Genomic DNA, 26,499 nt, shown 5'->3' on the forward strand with positions numbered 1-26,499 from the left:
TCAAATAGAAAGTCTTCTGAGGCAGTCTCAGATGCTAATGAAGTAGAGAAAAGGAAAATACCTCCACGGACCAGATAGGAGCTATATTTCCTGAGGCATTAAGGCCATCTGCAGAGCTTTGGGTTCTTGTTAGTTTGGATTCTGTACTTAATCACCTTCTTTCAGTGGAGAAAAGATCAAAATTCAACTAATTTATTTTATAAGCTATTTTTATGAGTCTAAAACAGGGATCAGCCAACTATGGCCCATGGGCCACATCCAGCTTGCTGCCTGTTTTTGTAAATAAACTTTTATTGGAAAACAGCTACCATGTTTATTTGTTTATATTGTCTATGGCTGCCTTTGAGCTACAATAACAGATTTGAGTGATTGTGATAGGGATCATATAGCAAAGCCCAAACTATTTACTATCTGGCCTTTTTTTTTTTTTTAAGATTTTATTTATTTATTTGAGAGAGAATGAGAGACAGAGAGCATGAGAGGGAAGAGGGTCAGAGGGAGAAGCAGACCCCCCACTGAGCAGGGAACCCGATGTGGGACTTGATCCTGGGACTCCAGGATCATGACCTGAGCCGAAGGCAGTCGCTTAACCAACTGAGCCACCCAAGCGCCCACTATCTGGCCTTTTAAAGAAAAGTTTTGCCAAGGCTGATCTAAAGCATAGTTAGCACCAAGACATAAACAAAAATAAAACCCAGTTCTTCCAAAAAGCCAACAATCAAAAATCTATAAAAATCACAAGATTACAGTGGTTAAATTTCTAGCTGACCTTGAACATTCAGCCAAAGATGGGAAAACCCTTAATTTCCTTTCCTGCTCTAAATCTCTGCTTTTTAAATTTCATAACTGCTTATTCAGATGAGATCATTGTTCTTTTAAAGAAGTGAACAATCTTTCATTTTAATGCATTTTTTTACACTATGCCATCAAATTGAGAGAATTTACCACTCATTTCATTGAATCATATATGTTCTGTATTTTGAACCCGTTTCAAAACTCTCAAAACAATCTTTTCAAAGTAGACTTTCCTGAGTATTTAGAACCACCATGTGAGAGTAGCATTTCTTGTTTCTTACATAAATATATTTACTTTGAATAATACACAATTTATAAAAATACAAGGAAAGTGGAATATTTTGTTTAATTTTATGATCAACTAAATCAGAATTCACGTATTTACTTCTTTGGTAAAAATGACATGATGATAATGATGTTATCTTTCTTTAACGGGCTCTTTGATAGCTCTGGCTCACCAGTATGATATTAATAGGACCCTCAGTCTAAGAGAATCTGGAGTACTCTTGTCACTTTGCTCTGCTATCCATGAAATGCAGTAAGCTGCTCTACATTTTGCTCAGGGATGATTATCTGGCTTCTGTGTGAACACTTTAGTTGACAAGTGGACATATGTGTGAGTGTGTGGAATAGGGGAAAGAATGAAGGAAGAGGAAGTTGAGGACATTCTCTCATGAGACTCAGGCAAAGAACTAGCTATGTATAAGTGAATAATTTATTTCAAGCCCATTCCAACTTCCCTGCTGCTTACACATAGGAAACCTTCTGTAGATATGTTAAATTTTTATTTTAATTGAATTCCAATAAAGGAAAGAACATGTACAGAGACATACAAGAGAGATAACAAGTTATTTTGGCTAATGGTGATCCAGTGTGATTAGTGTAGAAAAGAGAGTAGTTAAGACTTAACCTCATAAAGGGAGTTTGAGGTCAGATATTCAGAGGGACTTGAATGCCATGATAAGGAGTTGGATTTAATCTATGAGCAGAGGAGCATTTAAGAATTTTGTGGAGAAGAGTGGTATGACTGAAGTGCCAATTTAGGAAGTTTACTCTAGTAGCATCATATAGGATTGAGTGAAGGGTAATTTCGACAGTTGTGAAATCAATTTAGGAGACTTTTTCAAATGTCCAGATAATATGAGCCTGAAGCAGAATGCTGACAGTGGGAATGTGTGACACAGAAGAGAGATCTCCAGGTAGTTTTGTAGGATTTTGTATATGACTAGAAGTTAGATGGTATTCTAAAGTTTTGACTTTAGCTGACTGGGAAGATGGTGGTGAATTTAACATAAATGGGAAGTCAAGAAGAGGAAAAGGTTTTGGAAATAGTCATGTTCATCCTTGGACAAGTTGAGTTTTAGATGTTGGTGCAACACCCAGGTGAAGGAAGCCAGACATTTTAAGTTCTTCTTACCCTAAAGCACAGGGAAAAGAGGAGAGGTAAGATCAAAATACAAACATTTTGCAATGGAGAAGAAAATCAGGAAAAAAGTTATATCCTCTTTTTGAAGTCAAAGACCAGATAATCTGCTGAGAAAGTAAGTGAGGCAGGTATGTAATTTAGAGTATATACTGAAGGGAGTATGACATTAATGAACTAGAAACACAAAAATAATCAGTAGAATTTGAGGCCCAGCTGAAGATAGAGAGCTTGTTAAAAGCTTAGTACAATTGTTGGTGTATGTTTTGATTTTTCTGTAATGAAGCATGACAGCCTATATATAGAAACTAGAAAAATAGATCATGGGATTTCCCAAGATTGTATTAACAAAGTAGGTATGAGAAGAGTCAAGTTGGGGAAGAGTCTAGGTTGCTTATAAAAAATTTGTTGAAAATAAACATTGTGGGGTCTCGTATGGGTTAAAACACGTCAAGGAGGTCTAAGGAAAATGTAAACTAGAAGCTATGTTAGTTATCTATTGCTGTGTAACAAGTTATTCCAAAACTTAACAGCTAAAACAACAGTAGGCCTTTATTATCTTGCATCACCCCTTTGGATCAGGAATTTGGGAGTGGCTTAGCTAGGTGGTTCTGACTCTCTCTCTCTCTCATTAGATTGTAGTCAGGATGTTTGTGGGAGCTACAGTAATCCAGAGGTATGACTAGGGCTCAAAGATGTGCCTCAAAGATGACTTGATCACATTGTTGATGAGTTCACAGACTTCAGTTCCCTACCACAAGGACCTCTCCATACAGCTGCTTGAATAACTTCACATATGGCAGCTGACTTTCCCCAAAGCAAGCAATCAAATTGGGGATGGTGGGAGGCACAAGATCTTTTATGACTTAGTCTCAAAAGTCCACTGTGTTATTTCAGCTGTATCCAATTGGTTATATAGATCAGCTGTATTCAATGTAGGAGGGAACTAGCAAGAGCATGAATACCAGGAGGTGAGAATCATTAGGGGCTCACCACCACAGAAGGAAAACTGGAAAGGGAACTGACATCTAATAAGAACTTGCTGTGTACCAGGCATATAATTTAATTCTTGCAATAATTTTATGAGGAATGTATTAGTTTTTCATTTCAGAGATGAGTAAATTGAAGCTTTGAGAACTTAACTGTTACCCACCATCTTATAACCATTTCAGCCAGAGTTGGAATCCAGGTCTGTTAGCCTGTTCCTATAATATTTCGTGATATGGAAAGCAAGTATGGTTGTAGTGGTTTGGTACATCTGGTTTGAAGACAGAAGGTTGTTTGAGATTTAATTGATATAATTTAGGCATATTATCACTGTACTCAGATAGTAAATACTTACTGGCTGTTTTTATTATGTATCTTTGTAATTTAAGAACTAAAAGATATTACAAGAAGTGAGGATAAAAGACATGTTTGAAAGAAAAATTAACTGGCAGAAAAGAGGTTATGGTATTCTGGGACGTTTAGATTTGAGTTGCCTGTATTATTATGTCAAAAGTATATTAACACTTAAAGGTGACTACAGTGAGCAGAGAAGGAAGACTTCTAAGAGAGGAGGTATTAGTATGAATTCTGAAGCCATCAAGATGACAGGGAATAGAACTATGAACCAAAGGCTGAAGTAATTGAAGGAAATGGTATATGCTTCATAAAAGCAGTTCATAATTTGCTTAAGAATAATTTGATGAAACATTAAAATGAGAATATAGGCAGTATTTTAAGTTTTATGATTACTGAATGTTGATTAATGAAAATTATATTTTTATCTCACAAATACATAAAACAAAGTATTTTAATATTTGTACATTTATATGAAAGTTATACTACTACTTAGGTTTGTTTTATGCTCACTACACCCTTTTGTACATAGTTGTTTTCACATCTGTGTCTTCACTGGACTGGGAGCTTCTCCACGCAGGCATAAAGTGCCTCATTTATCTTAGTCCCAAAGTGCCTAACACAATGCCCCAAACATAATAATAGATAGTGAATATTAGATAAATTAGTGGCTTGTCACTTTTCAACTCACTCTGTAAAGGAGATAGATTATATTCATACTGGGTTGTGCTTGTGTAACTGATATGAAAAGTATGAATTTAATATTTATTAATGCATCTCATTCTATAGGCTGTGGCACACATGGTGGGAATGCAGGCTCTGAGAATCCTTTGAGCAGGGCAACCATCTTCCTTGCACTTGAAAAAGTAGCAATTAAAGTCCCTAATATGTACCAATAACTGTCTTAGGCATGAGAACCAAACATGAATGAGCTGTGAATCGTGTCTTTAAGATAGCTCAGTGGAAGAAGAGACAGACATATAAACATTTTTTAAAAATTTAAAAAAATTAATTAGGGGCATCTGGGTGTCTGAGTTCATTAACATCTGACTTTGGCTCAGGTCATGATCTCAGGGTCCTGGGATTGAGAGCCCCATGTCTGGCTCCCTGCTCAACAGGGAGTCTGCTTGTCCCTCTTCCCCTCCCCCTGCTCATGCTCTCTCTCTCTCTCTCAAGTAAATAAACGAATAAAATCTTAAAATAAAGTAAAATAAATTAATCGACTTTAGGGACACTTGGGTGGCACAGTCGGTTAAGTGTTGGACTCTTGGTTTTGGCTCAGGTCATGATCTCAGGGTCATGAGATCACCCCACCATGGGGCTCCATGATCCCTGAGGAGTCTGTTTAAGACTCTCTTTCCCTCTCCCGCTGCCCCCTCCCCCTTATGTGTACACACACTCTCTCTCAAATAAATAAATCTTTAAAAAATAATCGACTTTATTAGAGCAGTTTTAGTTTTTTTAAAAAATGGAGAGGAACATAGAGTTCCATATACACCCCTCACTCTCCCTCCCCCCCATACTTCCTATTATTAACATCTTGAATTAGTGTGGTACATTTATTATAATTGATGAGCCAGTATTGACACATTAACTAAATTCCATATTATGTTAAGGTTCACTTTGTTTGTTATACATTCTGTGGACTTTGACCAATATATAACACATCTTTACCATTATAGTACCATCCAGAATAGTTTCACTGCCCTAAAAGTCTCCTTTGTTCTGCCTTTTCATTCTTCCTACACCTCCTGCTACTCCAGACTCCTGGCACCACTGATCATTTTATCGTTTCTGTAGTTTTTCTTTTTCCAGAATGTCATATATTTGGAATCATACGATATGTAGCCTTTTCAGATTGGCTTCTTTCACATAGCAATATGCACTTAAGGTTCTTCCATGTCTTTCATGACTTGATATGATGGCTCATTTATTTTCATATTCCATTGTATAGATGTACCACAGTTTATCCATCCAGTTATTGAAGGATATCTTGATTACTTCTAAGTTTTAGCAGTTATTAATAAAATTGCTATAAATTTTAATGTAGACATAAATTTTCAACCCATTTGGGTAAATACCAAGGAATACAGTTGCTGGATAATATGGTGAGAGTGTATTTCGTTTTCTAAGAAACTGCCAAACTGTATTCCACTAAACAATGTTACTCCACTAAACTTTTTTTAAATATACTTAGTTATGTTTTAAGATAGAGTTACCAGAGTGGAGGTATTAAGATAGAGGTATCATAGTTAAACACAGAAGCGGAAAGGAATAGTCATGAAGAATGCACTAAATGACAGTTCCCAAAAAAAGAGAGGAGATATCAAGAAAATGTCAGCATCAAATTTGTAGAAATGAGTAGATGTTGGGTTTTGGAAGAAAATTCCAGAGCTAATAGTGGAGAATTCTTTTTTAAAAATGCTGCCTCACTGGGGCACCTGGGTGGCTCAGTTATTTAAGTGTCTGACTCTTGATTTCAGCTCAGGCCATGATCTCAGGTCCTGGGATGGAGCCCGGAGTTGGGATCCATGCTCAGCACAGAGTCTGCTTGTCCCTCCCCCTCTGCTCTCCACCCGCCCCCCACCCTCTCAAATAAATTAATTAATTAATAAAATCTTTAAAAAAAAAAAAAAGGCTGCCTCACTAATGCTCTTAAAGGCATCGTGGCAATGTTGTGTGGAAAAACACAGACTTCAACATCTTCCATTCAGGAAGTAATTCAGGAGAGTTGGACCTGAAACTTTTTATGAATAACCAATTTATTCATTTATACATTTTTTATACACATACAATACTTAATAAAATCTGTCTAAAAAGTCTGACAACTTTTTCAATCAGTATAAAAATAAAATTCTGCATGATAAAGCACTTTGTTATAATTATTTTGCAGTCCTCTTTATTTCTTAGCAATACATAAAATGTTCATCTTATAATCAATGGTGCCTTACGTCTATGAAATTAGTATATTTTATGTGTGTTCAGTGGATCTCAACTATTTTATGTGTGTTCGTTGTATTCCTAGAGCAGTTTTTAAACATTTTCAACATGGTTCTCTTACCTATAACAAGATAACATGGGTTAAATTCTAGTTTCTGTGCTTTTAGCTAAATTAGATTAGTGCCACTGGTTATCTCATTCTAATCAGAGGTTCTTTTTTTTTTTTTAAAGATTCTATTTGACAGAAAGAGAGAGCACAAGTAGGCAGAGAGGCAGGCAGAGGGAGAGGGAGAAGCAGGCTCCCCGCGGAGCAGGGAGCCCGATGCGGGGCTCCACCCCAGGACCCCGGGATCATGACCAGAGCTGAAGGCAGACGCTTAACGACTGAGCCACCCAGGCACCCCTAATCAGAGGTTCTGATAGATATATACATCTTCATCAAATGTATCTGATAATATTTTTTAATACATGTTATCTTTGGAGAAGAGAAATAATGAAATAATTAAAAAGACATTGAAATAATGTTTTTTAAGAGGACATTCTTAATATATAGTATTTTAATAGTATCAATTTCTTATTTATACCAAGTAATACTCTCCTTTGGGTCTACTGTCCATCTACTAGGAATATTGAGACTTATAACTAGGGTTTAAGTGATCGGACTCAAGGTTCATTCATTAAAAAGAAAAAGTAGCCAGATTGGAACTCTCAGCTTCTGAGTCCTCAGTCCCTTATCCCCACAGTTGGCACAATCAGATATTTCAAACTTGGAAAAAATGTAATCCGGTTTCAGGCTATGTTCCAGTAGATCCAAATACGTTACACAGAAAGACATCCATCCTGTAAACATGAGTGAGAGGAAGAGAAAATTAGATAATGCAGTAATGTTTTTAGATGTGTACATAAGAAGCTCTTTTTAGAAAATGTTTTTTAAATTACTTGACATCAGCTTATGTAAGTTAAACAGGATTTGGTAGAAACAGTAGTTTTTTCCTTTAGAACTGTCTTTCCAAGAAGGATGATAAAGTGAAATATAAACACCATATGAGAAGTGAACTGGTTTCTAAACATTTCATTGATTTTTTTTTTAAATAAACAACTTATCATTGTTACCTTTAGTGTGGGTACACTATCTCCTCAGGTCATTACATAATGCAAAGTAGATTTTAAATGTTTTTATATATTTGATAGAGTCCAAATGCTTCAGTAATGGTCTGACTTAGATGCTGTTTACATGAGCTTTTTTGTTACACTGTAAGCCAGTTCTCTGTAGGTGCTTTCCAGAATGATAACATGATGCAATATACTAGATATAAATCAGCTTTCATTTTTTAAAATGATAGTTTAATGGACAACTTTGCTTTACAGTTTTTTTTTTCATTTTTAAAAAAGTATCTGAGCTTTTTCATCTATGTATTTGAGTAATGCTACTGATGGGAACATTTGCTGCAGCTTAGATAATGAACAGTGAGTTTTTCTGAAGGTAGGCAGTGAGTTAGGAGTATTATGATTTCTCCCTTCCACAAGAAGTGAGAATTGACATTTTAGAGAACCAGGCAGCACAGGATACTATGAAAATCTGGAACCTGGCAACATGGAGAATGAGGATTAACTCCTGAGTCATTAATGGCTGAGTTTAAAGAACCACTCATTCTCTTTGTATTGCTTTAAATCCTTTCAAATAGCATATAGTGGTGGCCTTTAAAAATTTATACTGGGATGCCTGGCTCGCTCAGTAAGTGGAGCCTGTGACTCTTGATCTCAGGGTTGTAAGTTCGAGCCCCATGTCGGGTGTAGAGATTACTTAAAAAAAAATCCTTAAAAAAATTAAAAAGACAAAGACTAAGAAATAGTATATACTGTTGTATATTGTTTCTAAAATTGTTTCTAAAATTATAGAAAATAGTGAAAGAGTTTAAGGGTTATATTGATAATCTTAAATCTGCTTATGTTCCCTTTGTTGATACTAAAGTCATTATTGATATTTATAAAGGGAATATTTTTCGTAGAAGAAATGTGAAAGAATTAGCTGAAACATTTGGATAGACATTTACTCCTCTCTTTGTGCTTTTTATTGGAATGCCTTGCTGAAAGTGGTTCAGGGTATAAGTAAATTACTTTATTTTGATTCTAGATGCTGAGCTCCTAATAGCTTTTAAATTTATACAGTTTCTGTTTAGCTGTCAAAACATTTAATTATATCATGCCCAAAGGTGTAAAGCTGTCAAATAAATCGAAGTTTAGGCATAAACATTTGCTAAGTTACATGGCTACTACCCGTAGTTGGTACTGGACAGCTTGTGAACCTGTTTTAGGGGAAGGGGTGTGTCGAGGAACATTAACTCAGCAGGTACAGAACAACATTGGCCCAATGAATTGATGATGACTTGTAAAACAGCAGGTAGTAATGCCCCCGGTCTTTATAATTCCTCTTTGTAAAATAAAGCAGACAAGAAAGTGTGGTGGATTCTTTGGCTCAATGTGCACTGTAAGAAAGCTGTTTTTTGCAAAAATATGTACTGTGTTTCCTTGACTTAATGCTATTCTTTTTTTGTTTTCTCTTCAAAAACACATATACTCCGTTCATAATTTATACTCTTCTCCCTTACACAGGGGTCTCTTGCCACAGAAAGAATAATCCTAATGGCACTCATAAAGGAAGTATTGACCCTGATCAACAATTTAGAAGTTTAATGTTTTCTATGTGAACATTTTTAAGCTTTTAAAAATGTAATTGATAAATTAAAATTGCATATATTTAACATGTGCATGGATGTAGAATATTTTTAAAGATTGGAAAATTTTTAAGTTTTGTCTTTATCTGGTTATTTCATAAATAAAAATTTGGGGTATTTGATGACATTATTTGGAGGTCGATTGGTAGCATAAATACTAATGCAGCCTTCACTAATGCAAAATTCACTAAGAGGTAGGGGAGTAAAGTAAATTAGTTCTACTTTGAAGCTTTTATTTTCTTCCCCTTTCAAAATGAATGGGAAGGCCCTTGAGAGGCCCTTGAATGAAAGCTGCTTTTCATTAGTGCTACCAAATACCTACTTGAAAGAGTTGAGTTCTAACTGAACACCCACACAAGAGAAAGGGAAAGCTTCCTTTTTCTACTGGAGGACCATCAGCTAAATAGCTCTTGGCTTCTCTTTTCCAATCAGGTGGTTTCACATCAGAGTTAATTACTCCAGTCATTTATTCTAATCACCCTCCTCTTATGGCTAGCTGCATTCTGTCATGGGGTGGCATCGTTTGAAGCCAGTTAAGTTTGAAAACCACTGCAGGGTACTTGAGGCTCATTAGTGAGGCCTATCCATGCCTGGCTTTGGATTTGCTCCCTGATTAACTCTGCATCTCTGCCTTGCTCCCTCCTCCCGCCATCCACCAGCCCCCACTCCTCAAGGCAGTTGCTCTAAAGAGGAATGTTTCAATTAACTCTTGCTTTGCTGTTTATCTTTTCACCTATGTATTTAAGAAAAATTTAAATGCTTATATTACTAATAATATAGTTGATAGATTCTGGCCTTGTAACTGCAGCCATTGAATTGAATTTAAGTGAAAAGATAGATACTCTACAAAGAAGAGTTATATTTTTGAACAACAAAGGAGGAAAATGGTGGCCTCTCAGAATGAATACATCTATGTCCTTGATCCAATTCTCCCAACCTAATAAAGGTCATGATTCCAACTCTGATTTTACAATGCTCTAGTGTGACTTACGGGCTTATCATAGAGTTATCTGAAAAGCTTTTTAAAAATCTCAAACAGATTTATTTGTTTGACATTGTTGTTTATTATTATAGTATTTTAATTTAAAAGTGTTTGCCTTCTGGCACATTTTAAGAGATATTAACATCACAAATGCAGATAATGTTTGTGCTATACTTTTTTAAAAATAAAAGAAAAAAATAAGAGAAAAACGTGGAATCAGTATCTTGAGTAGATAGTTTGAGACAGTGTTGTTACATGAAAGTATTTAAAACATTTTCCAAAAGTAACAAAAACCTATATTGAGTTTGGTACTTAAGTGAAAATGTTTATTTAAATAGGAAATGAGAAAAATTTTCTTGGTTCTTTTTACATGGTAGTTTGATTTAAAGTCAAATAGATCGTGTGTCAACAAAATACGATACACATTAAAATACATGCAATCACATTTTTTTTTAAATTGCTAATGTCTGTGGATGTTCTGAAATGAGAATGAGTGCTTACTGATAATTCTTATCCGAAAATAGTTTAATGGCTTGCTTCTTAAGAGTCTTTGGACTTAGCAATTAACAAATAAGTTCATATTCTCTGTCTTGCTCTAAAGGCTGATTTTTTTAAATTTGATCTTTAAAATCTCCTCATGAATATACAGTTAAATTGATGAAAATGAGGACTAGAATATAAATTTCTTATTTAGCTCTATAAATATTTATTGAATGTGTACTATGTGCTAATAAGTTCCAAGGATGCAGATACAACCTCTGCCTTCTAGGAACTTACATTTTAGTGAGGAGCACAGAAAAATAAACTGTAATACAAAGTGAAAGTTTTAGTTTTAAAAAGGCATATATGTAAAAGTGAAAAACAGTTGAAAGGACAAAAGAACCCCTAAGTAAAGCCTCCAGGTCTATGTGGCCTTTCGGATTTGGTATATACTCAGCAATACTTAATAATGATGTTAACAAATGATATATGTGAAACTCATTGACAATAATTCTTAGTATGAGATGGTTTCATATTTTTAGAATTTTTATACTGTAGTTTTGGGATATGCTATTCTGTTTCAGAATTTTTTGAGAGGATTTGTAGTGGTTAATAATATGGCTTTAAGAGTCAGATCTGGGTTCAGGTTGCAACTCTGACATTTACTAGCTGTGTGGCCTTAGGCAATTTACTTAGCATTTTAGCTTCATTTGTTAAAACCTGTTTTTTTTAAAACATAGTGCTTATGTCATAGGATTATTATGAGGATCAAATAAAATAATCCATTTAAAACATTTAGCATAAAACTAGCTGCATCATAAACATTCAATAAATGTTAAGTGCTGCTGTTGTTGTTATTATGTTGTTGTTTAGTTGGTCAGTGAATTCGTCCTATGTTGACCTTCAGTTGCATTTTCCTGTATAATATATTGTCTTTCTAGAGTCTTCATTCAGTTTATGATTGACATCATTTGCATCCATCTTCCTGACATTGTTCAAGAGAAAAGAAAACCTTGAAATATGATCCTGTAATATCCAGTTCACTTTTTCTTCCTTCCATGTAATCATCCTACCCCAAATTTGATTGTATGGTTAACAAACTGTAGACATCTCATTTGCAATGGCTAGTAATCACAGAAATTCTTCACATTTCCTAAAATTCTGCGAAATTAGCACTGTATCAACTGGATAAAGTTTCTGTGGTCAGTTTCATGCTTCTCATACAATGCTTGAAGATCATAGTCCCACAGCATAGACACAGAATTGTGCAAAATCACAAGAATTTCTAAAATGCCATTCATTCATTCAACAGACATTTATTAGAGGCCTACTGGGTAATTAGGTCTGTGATCACAAAATTGGAAGAATATGACACCTGCCCTTTTAGAGCTGTCATTATGAAGATCAAACAGACATGACAGTAACTAATTAGAGAAATAGATTAAGTGATGTATTTGTTTTTTCATTCAACAAATATTTTGTGAGTTCCTACTACTTATTAGTCTTTGGGAATATAATAGTGAGAAAGCATAGTACTCGCCCTTTGGGAACTTAATTGTTTAGTGAGGGAAATGGACGATAAATAAGAAACTAAAATAAACATATAACTTGTCATAAAGTATAATGTAACTTAACAAATAATGTAATACTTCTATTATGTACCCTGAAGGAGAAGCACAGGCTGCCATTAAAACATTTAACATTTCATTTATTTGTGTGTGCATATGTGATTTTTTAAACAATATTTATTTACTGAGATATAATTGACATTATAACATTATTTTAGTTTCAGGTGTACAGCGTAACAATTCAGTATTTGTACATATTGTAAAATGATCACAACAGGTCTAGTTAATATCTGTCACCATACTTACCTTTTTTTTTTACTCTGAGAATGAGGAAATACCTTATTTTACTTGCTGAAAAGGTTGGGGAAGCCTTAACTGTAGGAAACTACATTTGATCTTAGTCTTTAAGAATGAGTAGGAGTTTGCCAAGGAGGGAGCAAGATGATGGAAAGGGTATTACAGGTACAGTGTGAACAAAGATCTTGGTGTTATAGTCTAGTACACGTGCTGGACTTTATTCAGAAGGTAGAGTGCAATATGTGTGTTAAGAGAACTGTAAGCAATACCTATGGAAAGATGAGACTGGAGGCAGATTATGTGACTAATCTTTAATGCTTTGTAAGTAGTATGAACTTTTTTGTTTGGCGTAGTGGACCCCAAAAGATGGTTGCCAGACCAGAAGCATCAGTATTACTTGAGAACTTGTTAGAAAGGCAAATCTTCTTAGGTCCAGATCTGCAGAAACAGAAGCTTTGGTGCGGGGGGAGCCCAGCAATCTGTTTTAACAAGACCTCCAGGTGATTTTAGTGTATGTTAAAGCTGGAGATCCACTGCTTCAGGGAAAGGAGAACCATCAAAAAGTTTTAGGGAGAATTGTGACTTAGCCAGGTTTTAGATAGCAATTCGTATGGAGAAGGAATTAAAGGAGGGAAATTTTAGAGATGAAAACAGTTTGGATAGTGTTAGAATAATTGAACTACGAAATAATGAAGCACAGAACCAAAAATAGCCGTAGTGCAAGGGAAAGAAAGAATGAATTTGAAAGCTATTTTGGAGGCTTACTGTCTGATTAGATAAGGTTTTAGAGAAAGAGGAAAAAGGAGAAGTCAAGGTGACTGCCACATTTCTAAATTGGCTGCGTAGAGGACTACGTGATCAAAAAAGCAAACAAGAAAGCAAGTTTAAGAGGAAAAATTATTCATTCTTTTTTTGATGTATTAGGTAACTATAGAAATGATCCCTGATGTATTAGGTTTGAATTACCAGAAGCATACCAAAATAAGTAGTTTGATGGGCAGTTGACATTTTGGACTTGAAACTCTAGAAATGGTGATAATTTTTGATTATGGTAGTTGAAGTGTAGCTCAACTAACCTGACTTACATCAGAAACAGGGGCCTGGGACTGAATCATGAGAACTACCAATGAGGAAGTAGACAGATGAAAAACACCTTACATTAACAAGTGAGGAGGGTCGCCTGGCTGGCTCAGTCAGTAGGCCATGTAACTCCTAATCTCGGGTTCATGAGTTCAACTCCCATGTTGGGCATAGAGCTTACTTAAAAAAAAAAAAAAAAAATGAGGAGAATCAAATGAATCTGGAGCGGGGAGGGTATCAAAGAAGCTTAGAGAAGAGAGAGTTAGAAGCATGAACACCACAATCACCACAGAGGTGAAGGGGGATAAGCATCCGTTGGATTCAGACAGTTGGACATGGTAATCTTAACAAAGTCATTTTTTTGTGCTGTATCTCTAATAGATAAGAGATTATAAGAAGTGAAAGGGAGGCAAGAAAACATAAATAAGAAATTTACTTAAATCTTTTAAGAAGTTTAGATTATTGATCTCATATTGCCTGTTTATTCATGGCTGCATAAAATTAATTAAACAAGACTGACCCTATTAACTAAACATTATTTCATTGATAATTCAGAAAGAATCAGACCTACAATTAATTGTGATTTAGAGAATTATACACTATTATTATACATGTTAAGGAATTTCTAGGAGTGGGCGAAAGAAACTAGTTCTATCTGCTACTAATATGAGGTGCTTTTTATTAGGGTTATGAATATATCCATATTGCCTACAGATTTCATATAACTGACTTTCAGCCAACATTGTGTTCTCTATCCTAAATTGCAGTCTATGGCTATATGGTAGTTCTTAAAGTACATAGCTGGTACAGTGAGATGAGCAGACAGTATGCAAGAAATTTTTTTAAAGATTTTATTTATTTTGGAGAGCGCACATGTGTGAGCATGAGCTGGGTTGGGAGAGCAGAGGGAGAGAGAGGGGGAGAATCTCAAGTGGATTCCTACATTGGGCACGGAGCCTGAGTCAGGGCTTGATCCCAGGACCCTGAGATCATGACCCCAGCCAAAATCAAGAGTCGGACACTTACCCGACTGAGCCACACAGGCACGCCAATATGTAAGAATTCTAACCAAGGTCTTTTTTTTTTTTTTATTGTTATGTTATTCACCATATATTACATCATTTGTTTTGGTGTAGTGTTCCATGATTCATTGTTTGTTTATGACACCCAGTGCTCCACGCAGAACGTGCCCTCTTTAATACCCATCACCAGGCTAACCCATCCCCCTACCCTCCTCCCCTCTAGAACCCTCAGTTTGTTTTTCAGAGTCCATCATCTCTCCTGGTTCGTCTCCCCCTCTGACTTACTCCCCTTCATTCTTCCTCTCCTGCTACCTTCTTCTTTTTCTTTTTTCTTAAAATATGTTGCGTTATTTGTTTCAGAAATACAGATCTGTGATTCAACAGTCTTGCACAATTCACAGCGCTCACCGTAGCACATACCCTCCCCAATGTCTATCACCCAGCCACCCCATCCCTCCCACCCCCGACCACTCCAGCAACCCTCAGTTTGTTCCTGAGATTAAGAATTCCTCATATCAGTGAGGTCATATGATACATGTCTTTCTCTGATTGACTTATTTCACTAAGCATAACACCCTCCAGTTCCATCCACGTCGTTGCAAATGGCAAGATCTCATTCCTTTTGATGGCTGCATAATATTCCATTGTGTATATATACCACATCTTCTTTATCCATTCATCTGTCGATGGGCATCTTGGCTCTTTCCACAGTTTGGCTATTGTGGACATTGCTGCTATAAACATTGGGGTGCACGTACCCCTTCGGGTCCCTACATTTGTATCTTTGGGGTAAATACCCAGTAGTGCAATTGCTGGATCGAATCTAACCAAGGTCTTTTAAGGATGGGATTTGCAGGTGGCATCATAGTTGCTAAAATTAGGCCCTTACCTTTATTTGAAGAGAGGATAGTCATATTGCTATCTTTTGAATGCTGCCACAATTCTTCAGAGATTTGTAAATGGCTAAAGAGTATACATTGCAGAACCTTGTCTATTCCACACTTGAAGATGTTATATTTCTGTTCTCACATCCTAAGATTTAGCCATTCTTCCCTGGGAGGTGCCATTCTAGCACTGGGAATTTTAATGACCTCTTTAAAACTGCATCAAAGGTCACTTTGTAGTCTGCAGGTGTGTGTGCTTTGTAAGGTTTATCTTTATTTTCAGTAGGAGACTCTGTATTTTTTAAAAAGTTAAATATTGTTAATCTCTGCGTTCTATCTTACATCAAAATGCCATAAAAATCTAAATGCACTAGGGATGAAAGGCACAGCATAGGGAGTATAGTCGATAGTATTGTAATAGCCTTGTGTGGTGACACATGGGAGCTACACTCGTGGCTGTTGATCGCTTGAAATATGGCTAGTCTGAATTGAGATGTGCTGTATAAGTATAAAATTCATACTAATTTATAAGATTTAATACAAAATAAGTTTTATATTCATTATAATTTTAATTGATTTTTTAATATTATTGATTAAATATACTGTCCTAAAATTAATTTCACCTGTTTTTATTTTAAATGTGACGTCTAGAATTTAAATTACACATGTGGCTTGCATTATATTTCCATTTGGACAGCACTGGTGTACTGTATTGGCAGTCCTTTTGTTACCCCCAGTTTTTTTGGCTTGGGCATCCCAGTAATGAACAGGAACATATTTTAATATTTAAGTAGTATATACATTTCTGTTATAATTAGCAGCCTTAGATTTAAAAAAAAAAAGCTTAGGGTTAACTTCAAATCTATTAAAAAAGTCCAAATTATAAATACTAAGTTCGAAACTGAGTTAATCTCTTACCAATATAAACTGTTCCTTCTCCAGTATAATTAAGGTCCAAAGTTGAAACCTGGGTATTGTCCTAACTCCCTTTCCTTCACTTTTCACAGTGGTGATCAGCTGGTATAAGTAATAACTTAAATCTTTCTGAAATCTGTCTTTTTGCTGCTTTCTTGAGGCTCTCACTACTTCCCACATAGACTGTTCTAGTCATCTTAGAGAGGACCTTTTGCCTCCCTATGCTTCCTCCAAAGGGACATCTCATCTCATCTCATAATCCCCAGAATCTGGCATAGAACAGAACCTATAGTAAGCACTCAATAAATGTTTATTGATTGATCGGATGACAGAACTTCTGGTGTTAAAAGTTGTAGAATGAAAAAAGACTTTTAGGGGCACCTGACCAGCTCAGTCGGTAGAGCATGCAGCTCTTGATCTCGGGGTTGTGAGTTCAAGCCCCACATTGGGTGTAAAGATTACTGAAGAAAAAAAAGACTTTTATTCCTATATAATGTATGTGTATACAATAGCATACACAGAGTAACTGCAGATGTAATTCTCTGGATGAACTTGTCAATGCTTTAAAAAAAATATTCAACTTTTGCATCATATTCTTTAGTTCACTTTTCTTTATTGGATAGTCTTGGAAGTGGTGATGTAATAAATGTTCTATTTTGCCAAGGATTTTGATTTGCCAATATAAGTTTATGGCATTCAGTCCAGGGAATCATTGGTGCCATGAAGACAGCTCCTTGTTTTTGTCTGGAGTCCCTATGGGATTAAACTACATCTGGCAATAAGTAGAGATTCTGGTCTGGCCATCTTCAAAGGCAAGAGACTGCTAGTATTTATCAGATCTATGTGGATAAGCAAATGGGAAGGGATTAATTTTTTTTCGTTTTGTTTTCCTTCCTTTTGTAACTGACTATAAAATAAAAACTCCAGAAGTTCACCCCGCAAATTAATACTTTTCAATGGTTGCTAAAGAGGAAATCTTTTCTTTTTTCTATACATAGATGGATAATTGAGAATTTTAGATTAATGCTTTAGTTAAGTGTATATTTTTTAACTAGTTTACCTTAGTATAACAACAATTTACAGTGCTCAAAATTAATTTTCTAAGAATACTTTCCTAATTCTTTTTAAAGGGTTGAGCATTTACTATACCACTTTTAGACAGTTTAACATCTGTAGTATTGGGGCATCCTGGTTAGCATTTGGAGACTTTTGTTGCCTGTTTATCTGTGTGGGAAAGTTAACCCAAAATTACTTTCTGAGGAGAACCTTGGACCTGTCTTAGCATAGCATAGGCTACTACCCCTTTCAAGTGAAGATGGGCCTGCCTTCCATAGAGGCTTATTTGTGTCTTTCTCCTTATACTCTTCACATTTTTGAGATATTATTAGTCCTGTGACTCAGCTGCAGTTGAAGCATGTGGCTCTACAGTGAACTGACAAAATAGAATGGCTGCATTCCAGATACTTGTCACGGAACGTAATCTAGAATTTACCATTCTAAGCCTTACCTAAGAGAAATAATGTTTATGCAGGATTGCCTGAAGAATATGTAGTCTCTCCATTTGTCTATACTTTAAATCTATCCCAGGATTAAGTCAGTCCCTCTGAGAGTCACATACCTGGATTCCATCATATTGCCAAGGGAGGAATTTCTTATCTCAAGAATAGAAATAATGTGTTTTTCTAGGCCATCTGGTTTGTTTTTACATTATGGTCATTTTTGACTCTTGTAAGTGTTCGTGTTTCTTTCTTTATGTTGCCTGCTAGAAAGCTTAGGAACAAATGCATGGTGCACCTCTAAGTCTATAGAATTTCATGGCATGATTTTTATGTACTTATTTTTGCATTACCTTCTCTTATGTTAAATTTATTTTATCTTGATGCATATGCATTACTTTAAGCTCTGTGAACTGTTTTCTGCATGAAGTCATGCAAAATGTGAACACATAATAAAATAGATGGGCGTATTTATCATTTAATTATAGTTGTTCCCCATCCGTTCCTACTAAATAGAATGTTTTCTAAAAGCTCCATCTCCCTATGTGTTTTATACTGTAACCAGTTTAAAATATCTGTATCTTATTAATTCCTAGGTTTTAGATTAAGAGTGACCTAAGGTTGAAATGTTAATTAAATGTTTTAATGTTCTGTAGCTCTAAAGAAAATAGTTGGATAAAATGTCAGCATATAGGACTATTTTAAACATTAGAAAAAAAATCATCTCTCTGAAAAGGAGGGTAATTGTACAAGTTTGCCTAATCCTTTTGATCTTGGCACACAGCAATACAGACTTCAGTTGAGATTAAAACTATGAATTTCAAAGGAAACATGGCCTTCAGTGTGTAAAATATATAACAGCTGGTTGACTAGTCCATTTAAAACTACACAATAACAATCGTAGACAGAATGATTCTCCTGCCAAAAGATGCACGAGTGCTTGATGGTTATATCAAGATATGATACTAACTCACACTTTTCTTTAGTAATGATATAAATGTAGAAATGAAGAGTGTGCTGCCGGCACCAAAATCTTTCTTCTGCTCAACAGTTCAAGGGCAGTTTAGAAGTACAGAACTCCTTTTAGTGATTTCTCTATCTGCTTTTCAGCCTGAACTTCAATGTGTTGTTGACTAAATTTCATGTTTTTTTAACTCTCATATATAATTTTTAGTCTTAGCATCCCATAATTTCTTTCTCTAAATCCTTGATCCTCCTTTTTTTTCCTTCTTTGACATTCATGACTTACTGTTCTTAATGTCACAGTTTCACACATAATTTTAAGCCCTCAAAGTTAGACTTTTCTTTGTAAATAGCATATAATTAGTTTCATGTTTTTGTTCTGTATTTATATTAAGGTAAATATCTGAATTCTGAAGCATTGTGATATATTTATAATCAATATGGAAGAATGTTAAATTCATGTTAGATTATAGTTCATTACATATTCCAATATTTCCACTGTTGTGTTTCACCCGAACAAGTAATTCTTAACTAGTTTAATGCATTTTTTTAAATGAAGACTAACGTGGATTTGTCACTTTTGGAAAATTCCATTTGGAAAGTATATATACGTTCTGAATTTGTATCCGTTCAGTTATAAAAAAATGCTTTTGTTTTGAAAAACAAAACCTTTTTGTTTCTTGAAAATGTTGATATAACATAATAGCAAATTTCTTTGCTATTCTTTAAATTCATTTAGAAGAAGGAACTTACAGGTAAATAAAAAATTGGCTAACATTACTTGGATTCATCACAAAATCAGAGCCAGCATTTAAGGAGTTAACGCATCTTATTAGGGGGACAGGAAATCTGGCAACTATTGCAGAAACTAGACCTAATGGTGCACACAAACAATTTGTCAGTCTTCCTAAATGTGAATAGCTTTCCGCAGAGTGGCTGCTCTTGTATCGTTTGAACAGGCTAAACTTTTCCTTTTTGGACTTTAAATCTTAGAAGTGAAATGTGATCCACATATTCAATCAAAATCATTTAATTCAAAGCATATTTTGATTGGAACAAAGTTGACATGGAAAGAAACTCTAGAATAAAAAAGTTGAAAGGACTTTATATCATATATTTAGCAGGAAAATTTGAAACAGTTCTAATTAGGCTGAAAAAAACAGCTTTCTTCAATGTAAATTACAAAGGTCATATATCAATGTTAAGGAAACATTACCACTAGTGTTTGAAATCCAGCACATGCAAACATAACAGACCAGTTCATTTTAAATCTGTGTGTGTGTGTGTGTGTGTGTGTGTGTGTAAGAAGCAGCCTATATTACATGTATTTGAAGTGAAAAATACTTAAAATTCCAAGTTCATAATGTGTATATTACATTCTGACCAATCCCAACATTAACTCGTTTGAAACATGTGATCTACACTCAAATGAATTCATACTCTTAATTTATAAAGGTACAGTTAAAAATTTACAAAACTGATTTTTATTCTTCCATTTAAAATATGGGGCGCCTGACTGGCTCAGTCAGAAGAGCATGCAACACTTGATCTCAGGGTTGTGAGTTCAAGCACCACATTGGGTGTACATTACTTAAAGATTTTTTAAAAATCTTTAAAATATGATTTAAAAAATTAAAATATTATTAAATACATCTTGTATTTAAATGCATACCAGGTCAAAAGGGTTAGTCATTGATTTTTATTTTCTTCTTTGATACTCGCTAATGCATTTTGAATCTCAGGACTGAATCAGGTCTTCTGGAAGCCTGAAAACGGAAGTGGTGGTATAGGTGTGCAGAAATGTGTTATCTGGGTTACACAGACCTACTTCCTTCTGGTTATACAATTATATTTCTATACTTAAAGATTTGTAAATACTATTTGATCTTTTTTTTCATAAAAATCATTTGTCCTGTAGATACCAGTAGCTTTTATTTGATGGCTTTTTAAAAATGGTGTTGTATGAGAACATTTAACAAAAGCATGAATAAATATTAGCATTAATTTGGGAATAATACACAAATAAGGTTTTCAGGTCTGGAGGTGAACAATTATCTTTCTTTTGTTAATTAAAATTGGTTTTCTTGATTTTACATAATTTTGACATTAGAGAAAATTTGATTGTTTGAAAGTAAAAGAAAATTGCTAGAGTATCTCTAAAGCATACATAGATTAACAAACACATTATTAATGCCTTTTATTTTAGAATTTTTACTCCAAGATAGTTTAGAATGTTTGGGAAAAAGCAAGCCATTTCTACATAAATTATCATATTTTTTTATTGTACTAGAGGAAACAAGAATAATTTTAAATAATATTTTTATCAATAAATAATTCATTTCCTTAATGGGTTAGTTTCAGGAACCACATAGATTACATTCTTTCAATGAGATTTATTGTGGGACACATATTCATATATGTTATAATTATTTCTGACACAAGATTACACAAATGAGTTGTTTATGAATAATTTACTATTATCTTTATAATATTAAAGCTTGAATTTGTTGATGTTCTGCATGTGAACCAAACAAATGAAAGTTACTAATAAGTGTTTGTATTTGACATCTGTATACTGTACTTTTTAGCATATCTCAAGTGTTTTAGTCTGTGTTTAATAGATCTCATTAAAAAAACAGATATCAGCCCCAAGACAGTTTGTCAAGACTAATAGGAGTCCCCCTGGATTGCACTGACAATTTGTGTGAGGCTTCATATGATAGTCTTTTCATAGTCTTATTTGATCCTTAACAATTGGACATTAGTCACTGATTTATTTTATAATAACTCAGATGAGTTGAATATTACTGTATTGTGTTGGACATTTTAGTGGATTTTCTTTTTACAGATTTTACTCAGAGCACACATTGGATGTAAATGATGTATCCAGCCTGCTAGGGGAGTACTAACAATTGATTGGGTTAGGTTTGAGAGCAGCATGGGAAGAATGTTACTATCCCCTAGCTGCAAACCGTATTTAACTCCAGTCTTAATGAGGACTGTCTGACCTAAAGGCTTTGAAAAATCACAAATGCTCAGCATTCCCCTGTCATGTTTTTTATTTTTTTGGGACTAAAAATGTGGATATAAATATTTTATATCAAGTATTTTTTTAAATCTTAACATATAAAAATATTTAAACAATTTTTAATGTTTTATGATTTATGTTTTTGAATTTCAAAAACAAGTTATAAGATATAATCTCAGGGTATTCCATTTTAAATTATTTGTAGTCTTTCCCTCAGTAATTTCCTCCTGCTTGTCTTTACCTCTTACCTCAAGTCTTTGCTAAGTGCATTTGTTTATTATTACATACTTTTGGCTAGGCAGTTGTCATTCACTACTACCAAAGGGATGTTAAAGTCCTGAAATAACTTTGTACTGAGATGATTTCAAACCTTTTGGAACTCTTATCCCCATAGCAGTTGTTCTTTTGGACCCCTTTTTAAAACTTGGGTAAATTGCAAGAAATGCTTGAAGACCACTACTGAGATTTTTAGTTCAGTTTTAAAAAATGTATTTAAAGTCTACCCATGAACTTCTGGAAAAGATTTTGCCAGTAATTCCATGAATTACTGAGCAGCCCCTTAAGGCTTGCCCAATATGACAGTGTTAAGAGAGGAGCAAACCATGACACGGTGGTCATCTCTGCCTGTGTGTTTGAGGTGTAATGGGGGAACAGTGGCTTTCATTTCAGCATTTTTGCCTAACATTCCGAGGTAGTATCAAGATATAAGGGTTTAAGCATCTAAATGTTACGAAGTTCACCATTTTGAATGTGCATAAAGAAGTAATCGACATTAAGAAAACTCACAATTCTTTGTTCGATGACACATAAAATAAAATTGCCCTGGCTTTTAGAGCTTTAATATTGAGAAAATCCACTTGTACTGTATCATGTGCTGAGCCTTCTGGAATTTTATAGTCTCAAATCACAACACCACGGACACTCAGGAGACTCCTGACTGTTTTATCTTATTAAACAATTTTGAAATCATTAATTTTTAATTAGCTTGGATGCAGGGTTTTTTTTATTGTTTCAATAGTGTGTGTATATGAAATAAACATTTATTTAAACTACTGGTGAGAGTATTATAAATACATAAATAAGTGTAGGGTCTTTCTGAGAGTACATACTGTGAGTTTGCTTCATATAGTCACCCTTTTTTTGTAGATTCAGAGATACTACATGCTAATCTATTATAGTAGGGCTTTTTAGCAGTTTATTAACTCAGATTTTGAACAACTAAGGATGTAAGCTCAAAGATATGTATAGGGCCTTCCCTGATTGAAAGTTCTAATTAAGTGAATTGGAGAAAATTAACTGAAATTAGCTGTCAGAAAGTCACATTTAAATGAGTGATGAGCTAGTCTGGCAGTAAACATTTAAATGATATAAATTGCCATTTAAGTGTATGGTTTAATGTTTGTCATGCATTAATGTGACATGAGACTGCAGTGACAATCAAGCAGCTTGCTCTAATTTGAACATATTTAGGGCTTTTGTGTGGAGTGCACTGCACACAAATTAAGACAATTGCTGTTTTTATGTGTCACTTTAAACATGGCCCCCATTCCCCCATCCCTACCCAAGGCCCAAGTTAATGAAACAAACGTATCATTTTTGTGTGCAACTTCCATTAATAATTCCTGAATTTTCAGATTATTTTTAAATCCATGTACTTAAAATAGGAATTTACTTAAAGTTATTACAAGCCTTTCTCTTTCTATTTCAAATAACATATGCAGCAGTTCTCTTAGCTATTTACTAAATTTATAAATATCATGAGTTTTATAAGAGATGTCTAAAACAACCTTCACAGTTGAAGCTAGCTAAATATTTTTATTTCATTTCAGGTATACATTGGAATATGAGAATTGTCTAGAGTTTTATTTACAGAATTATTTTTTACATTATATATAGTATGTGGTATACTGTGACATCCTCTTAAATATTAAAGGAAATATATTATTTGAATTCAGTTGTAAATATTTTTAATTCATAGGCACTTATTTTAGATAGGGATTTTTTTTTAAGGATTTTATTTTTTAAGTAATCTCTTGGGTATCAACATACCCAATCTTGGGTATCAACAAGGGCTCAGATTCACAACCCCAAGATTAAGAGTCACATGCTCTACCGACAGCGAGCCAGGCACCCACATAGGCACTTATTTTAGTAAAACATATACAAGTGTACACCTGTGAGCTAATAGGAACGTTTTTTGTCACAAGGTGGTTTATATCTTACTGGTTGCTTGCTATAGAGGTTATTCAATTTTGTTTTAAAACCAACAGATTTCTTTTTATAATATTGATGATGTAGCAATCTACACCAAAAACACATCACAGCCATATACTTACTACACATAAAGTAAGCATTTCAATGAGCTACATCATCTGATGCAATTTGGTATACTTCAAATCGAGCTTCCCCATTTGAGTTTTAGAGCTCTGTGATTTGAATAGCACTATTTATAGAAAATTAGTCCATAATGCTAAAGTTTTATGGTGAAATAATTTTGAAGAATTTTAAATAATACAAATCTGAACACTTTTATAAAACATATCTCCAGTTTTTAAAACTCTTTTATATTTATAACTTTACTAAATTCAGCAAACATTTATTAGTACTTACTGTGTTTTAGGTACAGTGCTGGTAACTGGGAAGGTAATGATGAATTGGAAGTGGATTCAGCATTTCCACTGAATACTTGATTATATTCATTCATTATTTATTGGACACAAATAGCATCACATTTTTTATCTGGTTTGGTATTAATATCTAGAATAATAATTCAGTAATTATAATTCAGTAGTTATAAGTATGCCTCCAAAGATAAATTTTGTTGGCATAAAAACTCAGTTGAAATAGCTAAATAATTTGGTTATAGTTGTTGCAGTAGACAACGAAATATTTATATCTAGAAAAATCATAAACATTTCAGGTGAATAATGTGTAATGTTTTCACATGTGCTGTCCCAAAGTAGCCTTTACATTGCATAACCTCCTTTCTTTGAAGCATAAATTGGGTACCAGTCAGGCCCTGAGTTACAAATATGACCAAAATAGACCCAGTCCTGGCCCTCACAGTGCTTACAGTATAGTAGAATAATACTGACATGTAAGCAATCTAATACAATACAGCGTGACAAGTGCCAGAAAGTTTCTAATCATAAACAAAGGAGAACAGATTCTGATGGAAAATAGGACATCAGAGTAAGTCTATTCACAGTAAATTTAGTGTAAAACTTTATTGCTTGTTCTAAATTTCTCTATATTTTAAAAGCTGAATTCAGCATAATAATATGATCTGTGCCCTTTTTTTCAGGCCCTGGAGAGTGAATTTGTTTCCTGCCAGCTTCACCAATGGATTGATCTCATTTTTGGCTATAAACAGCTAGGACCAGAGGCTGTTCGATCCCTCAATGTGTTCTATTACCTGACCTATGAAGGAGCTGTCAATCTGAATTCCATAGCTGATCCTGTGTTGAGAGAGGTAAGTTATCTGACTGGATCTCTCAGGTATCTTTAGACTAGAAGGTACTAGATGTCATCTTCCCCATGCTTTCATTTTGCTTATGATGAAACTAAAAACCAGATGCGTGAAGTGACTTAAGCAGAATAACCTTTCATTTGGTGACCTGCTAGAACTTGAATCCAAGACTTCCCTCCAACAAAACGTTTGAGTCAAATTATAAAATGAGAGCTTTTTCAGTTTGAACCCATTCAGGGATCACTAATCATATTTTAATTTTTATAACTTTGAAGGCTACTCACTAATTTAAAGTATTAGGAAAATTCCACCTCATGTTATGCATTGTAAGCATGAATCTATTTAAATGTGATAAAACTCACATATAATACTTAAGTCTGTGTGTAATCATATAGAAGTTAAGAGGAATAGTTAAGTAGGAAGTTAAAGTTAAGTAAAAGTTAAGTAGGAAGGAAGTCCAAACCTTTCCTATGTCATGATAGCCTTGATAATTTTTTTTGTATTTTTAATCTAATTATGCATCCTCCTAATGCTAACATATATCATGTGCAAAGATTATAGGATTAAACAGATCACCTTAAGTATCTATACAATTTTAGAACAAGTGTATTTAAGAAACCAAGACTGATTCATAGACAGTGTTTTATATCACTTTAAAGAAAACATTATCTGTGATGAGTAAGGCTTGCCATTTTTCACCAACATGTGATGCATTCCTTTTTAATTCTACTTATGACCTGGTAATATTGACAGTATATAATAAGGACATATTTAAATATATTTGCCGGTATATATTATTGTCTGGTTTATGTGCCAGATAACAGTACACAAACAGAAGCACCATGTATTAGATGTACATTTGTCTTAAATTGCACAAATTTTGAATTGTTATTTATCAGTTTAATTTAGAGCTGGATCAGATGAACTCATAAAGACTTTTCTCATTTTTCAGTTCTTTGAAAATGTTCCTTACAAGGCCATTTTATTTTATTAGAGCAACAACTGATTGTATGACACAGAATATACATACTTCCATATATGAAACTGAGGTTAGAGCAAACATACAAATAGTGTTACAAAA

The 26,499-nt window shown here is 34.3% G+C and overlaps 1 protein-coding gene across 5 annotated transcripts in view; it reads left to right on the top strand.

The window, feature by feature from the left end:
* The window catches only part of LRBA (LPS responsive beige-like anchor protein), a 741,906-nt gene that overhangs the window by 636,456 nt on the left and 78,951 nt on the right, over positions 1-26,499 (top strand). For all 5 annotated transcript variants that reach the window (XM_028125276.1, XM_028125281.1, XM_028125278.1 and 2 more), the window contains exon 48: positions 25,254-25,421. In XM_028125276.1, coding sequence (XP_027981077.1) covers positions 25,254-25,421 — 168 coding nt within the window. The remainder of the gene's footprint in view (positions 1-25,253; positions 25,422-26,499) is intronic.

This window comes from Eumetopias jubatus, unplaced genomic scaffold (genome assembly GCF_037043125.1).
Source record: "Eumetopias jubatus isolate StellerSeaLion01/CBP00866 unplaced genomic scaffold, mEumJub1_p1.0 scaffold_2, whole genome shotgun sequence".
In the NCBI taxonomy this organism is placed as follows: domain Eukaryota; kingdom Metazoa; phylum Chordata; class Mammalia; order Carnivora; family Otariidae; genus Eumetopias; species Eumetopias jubatus.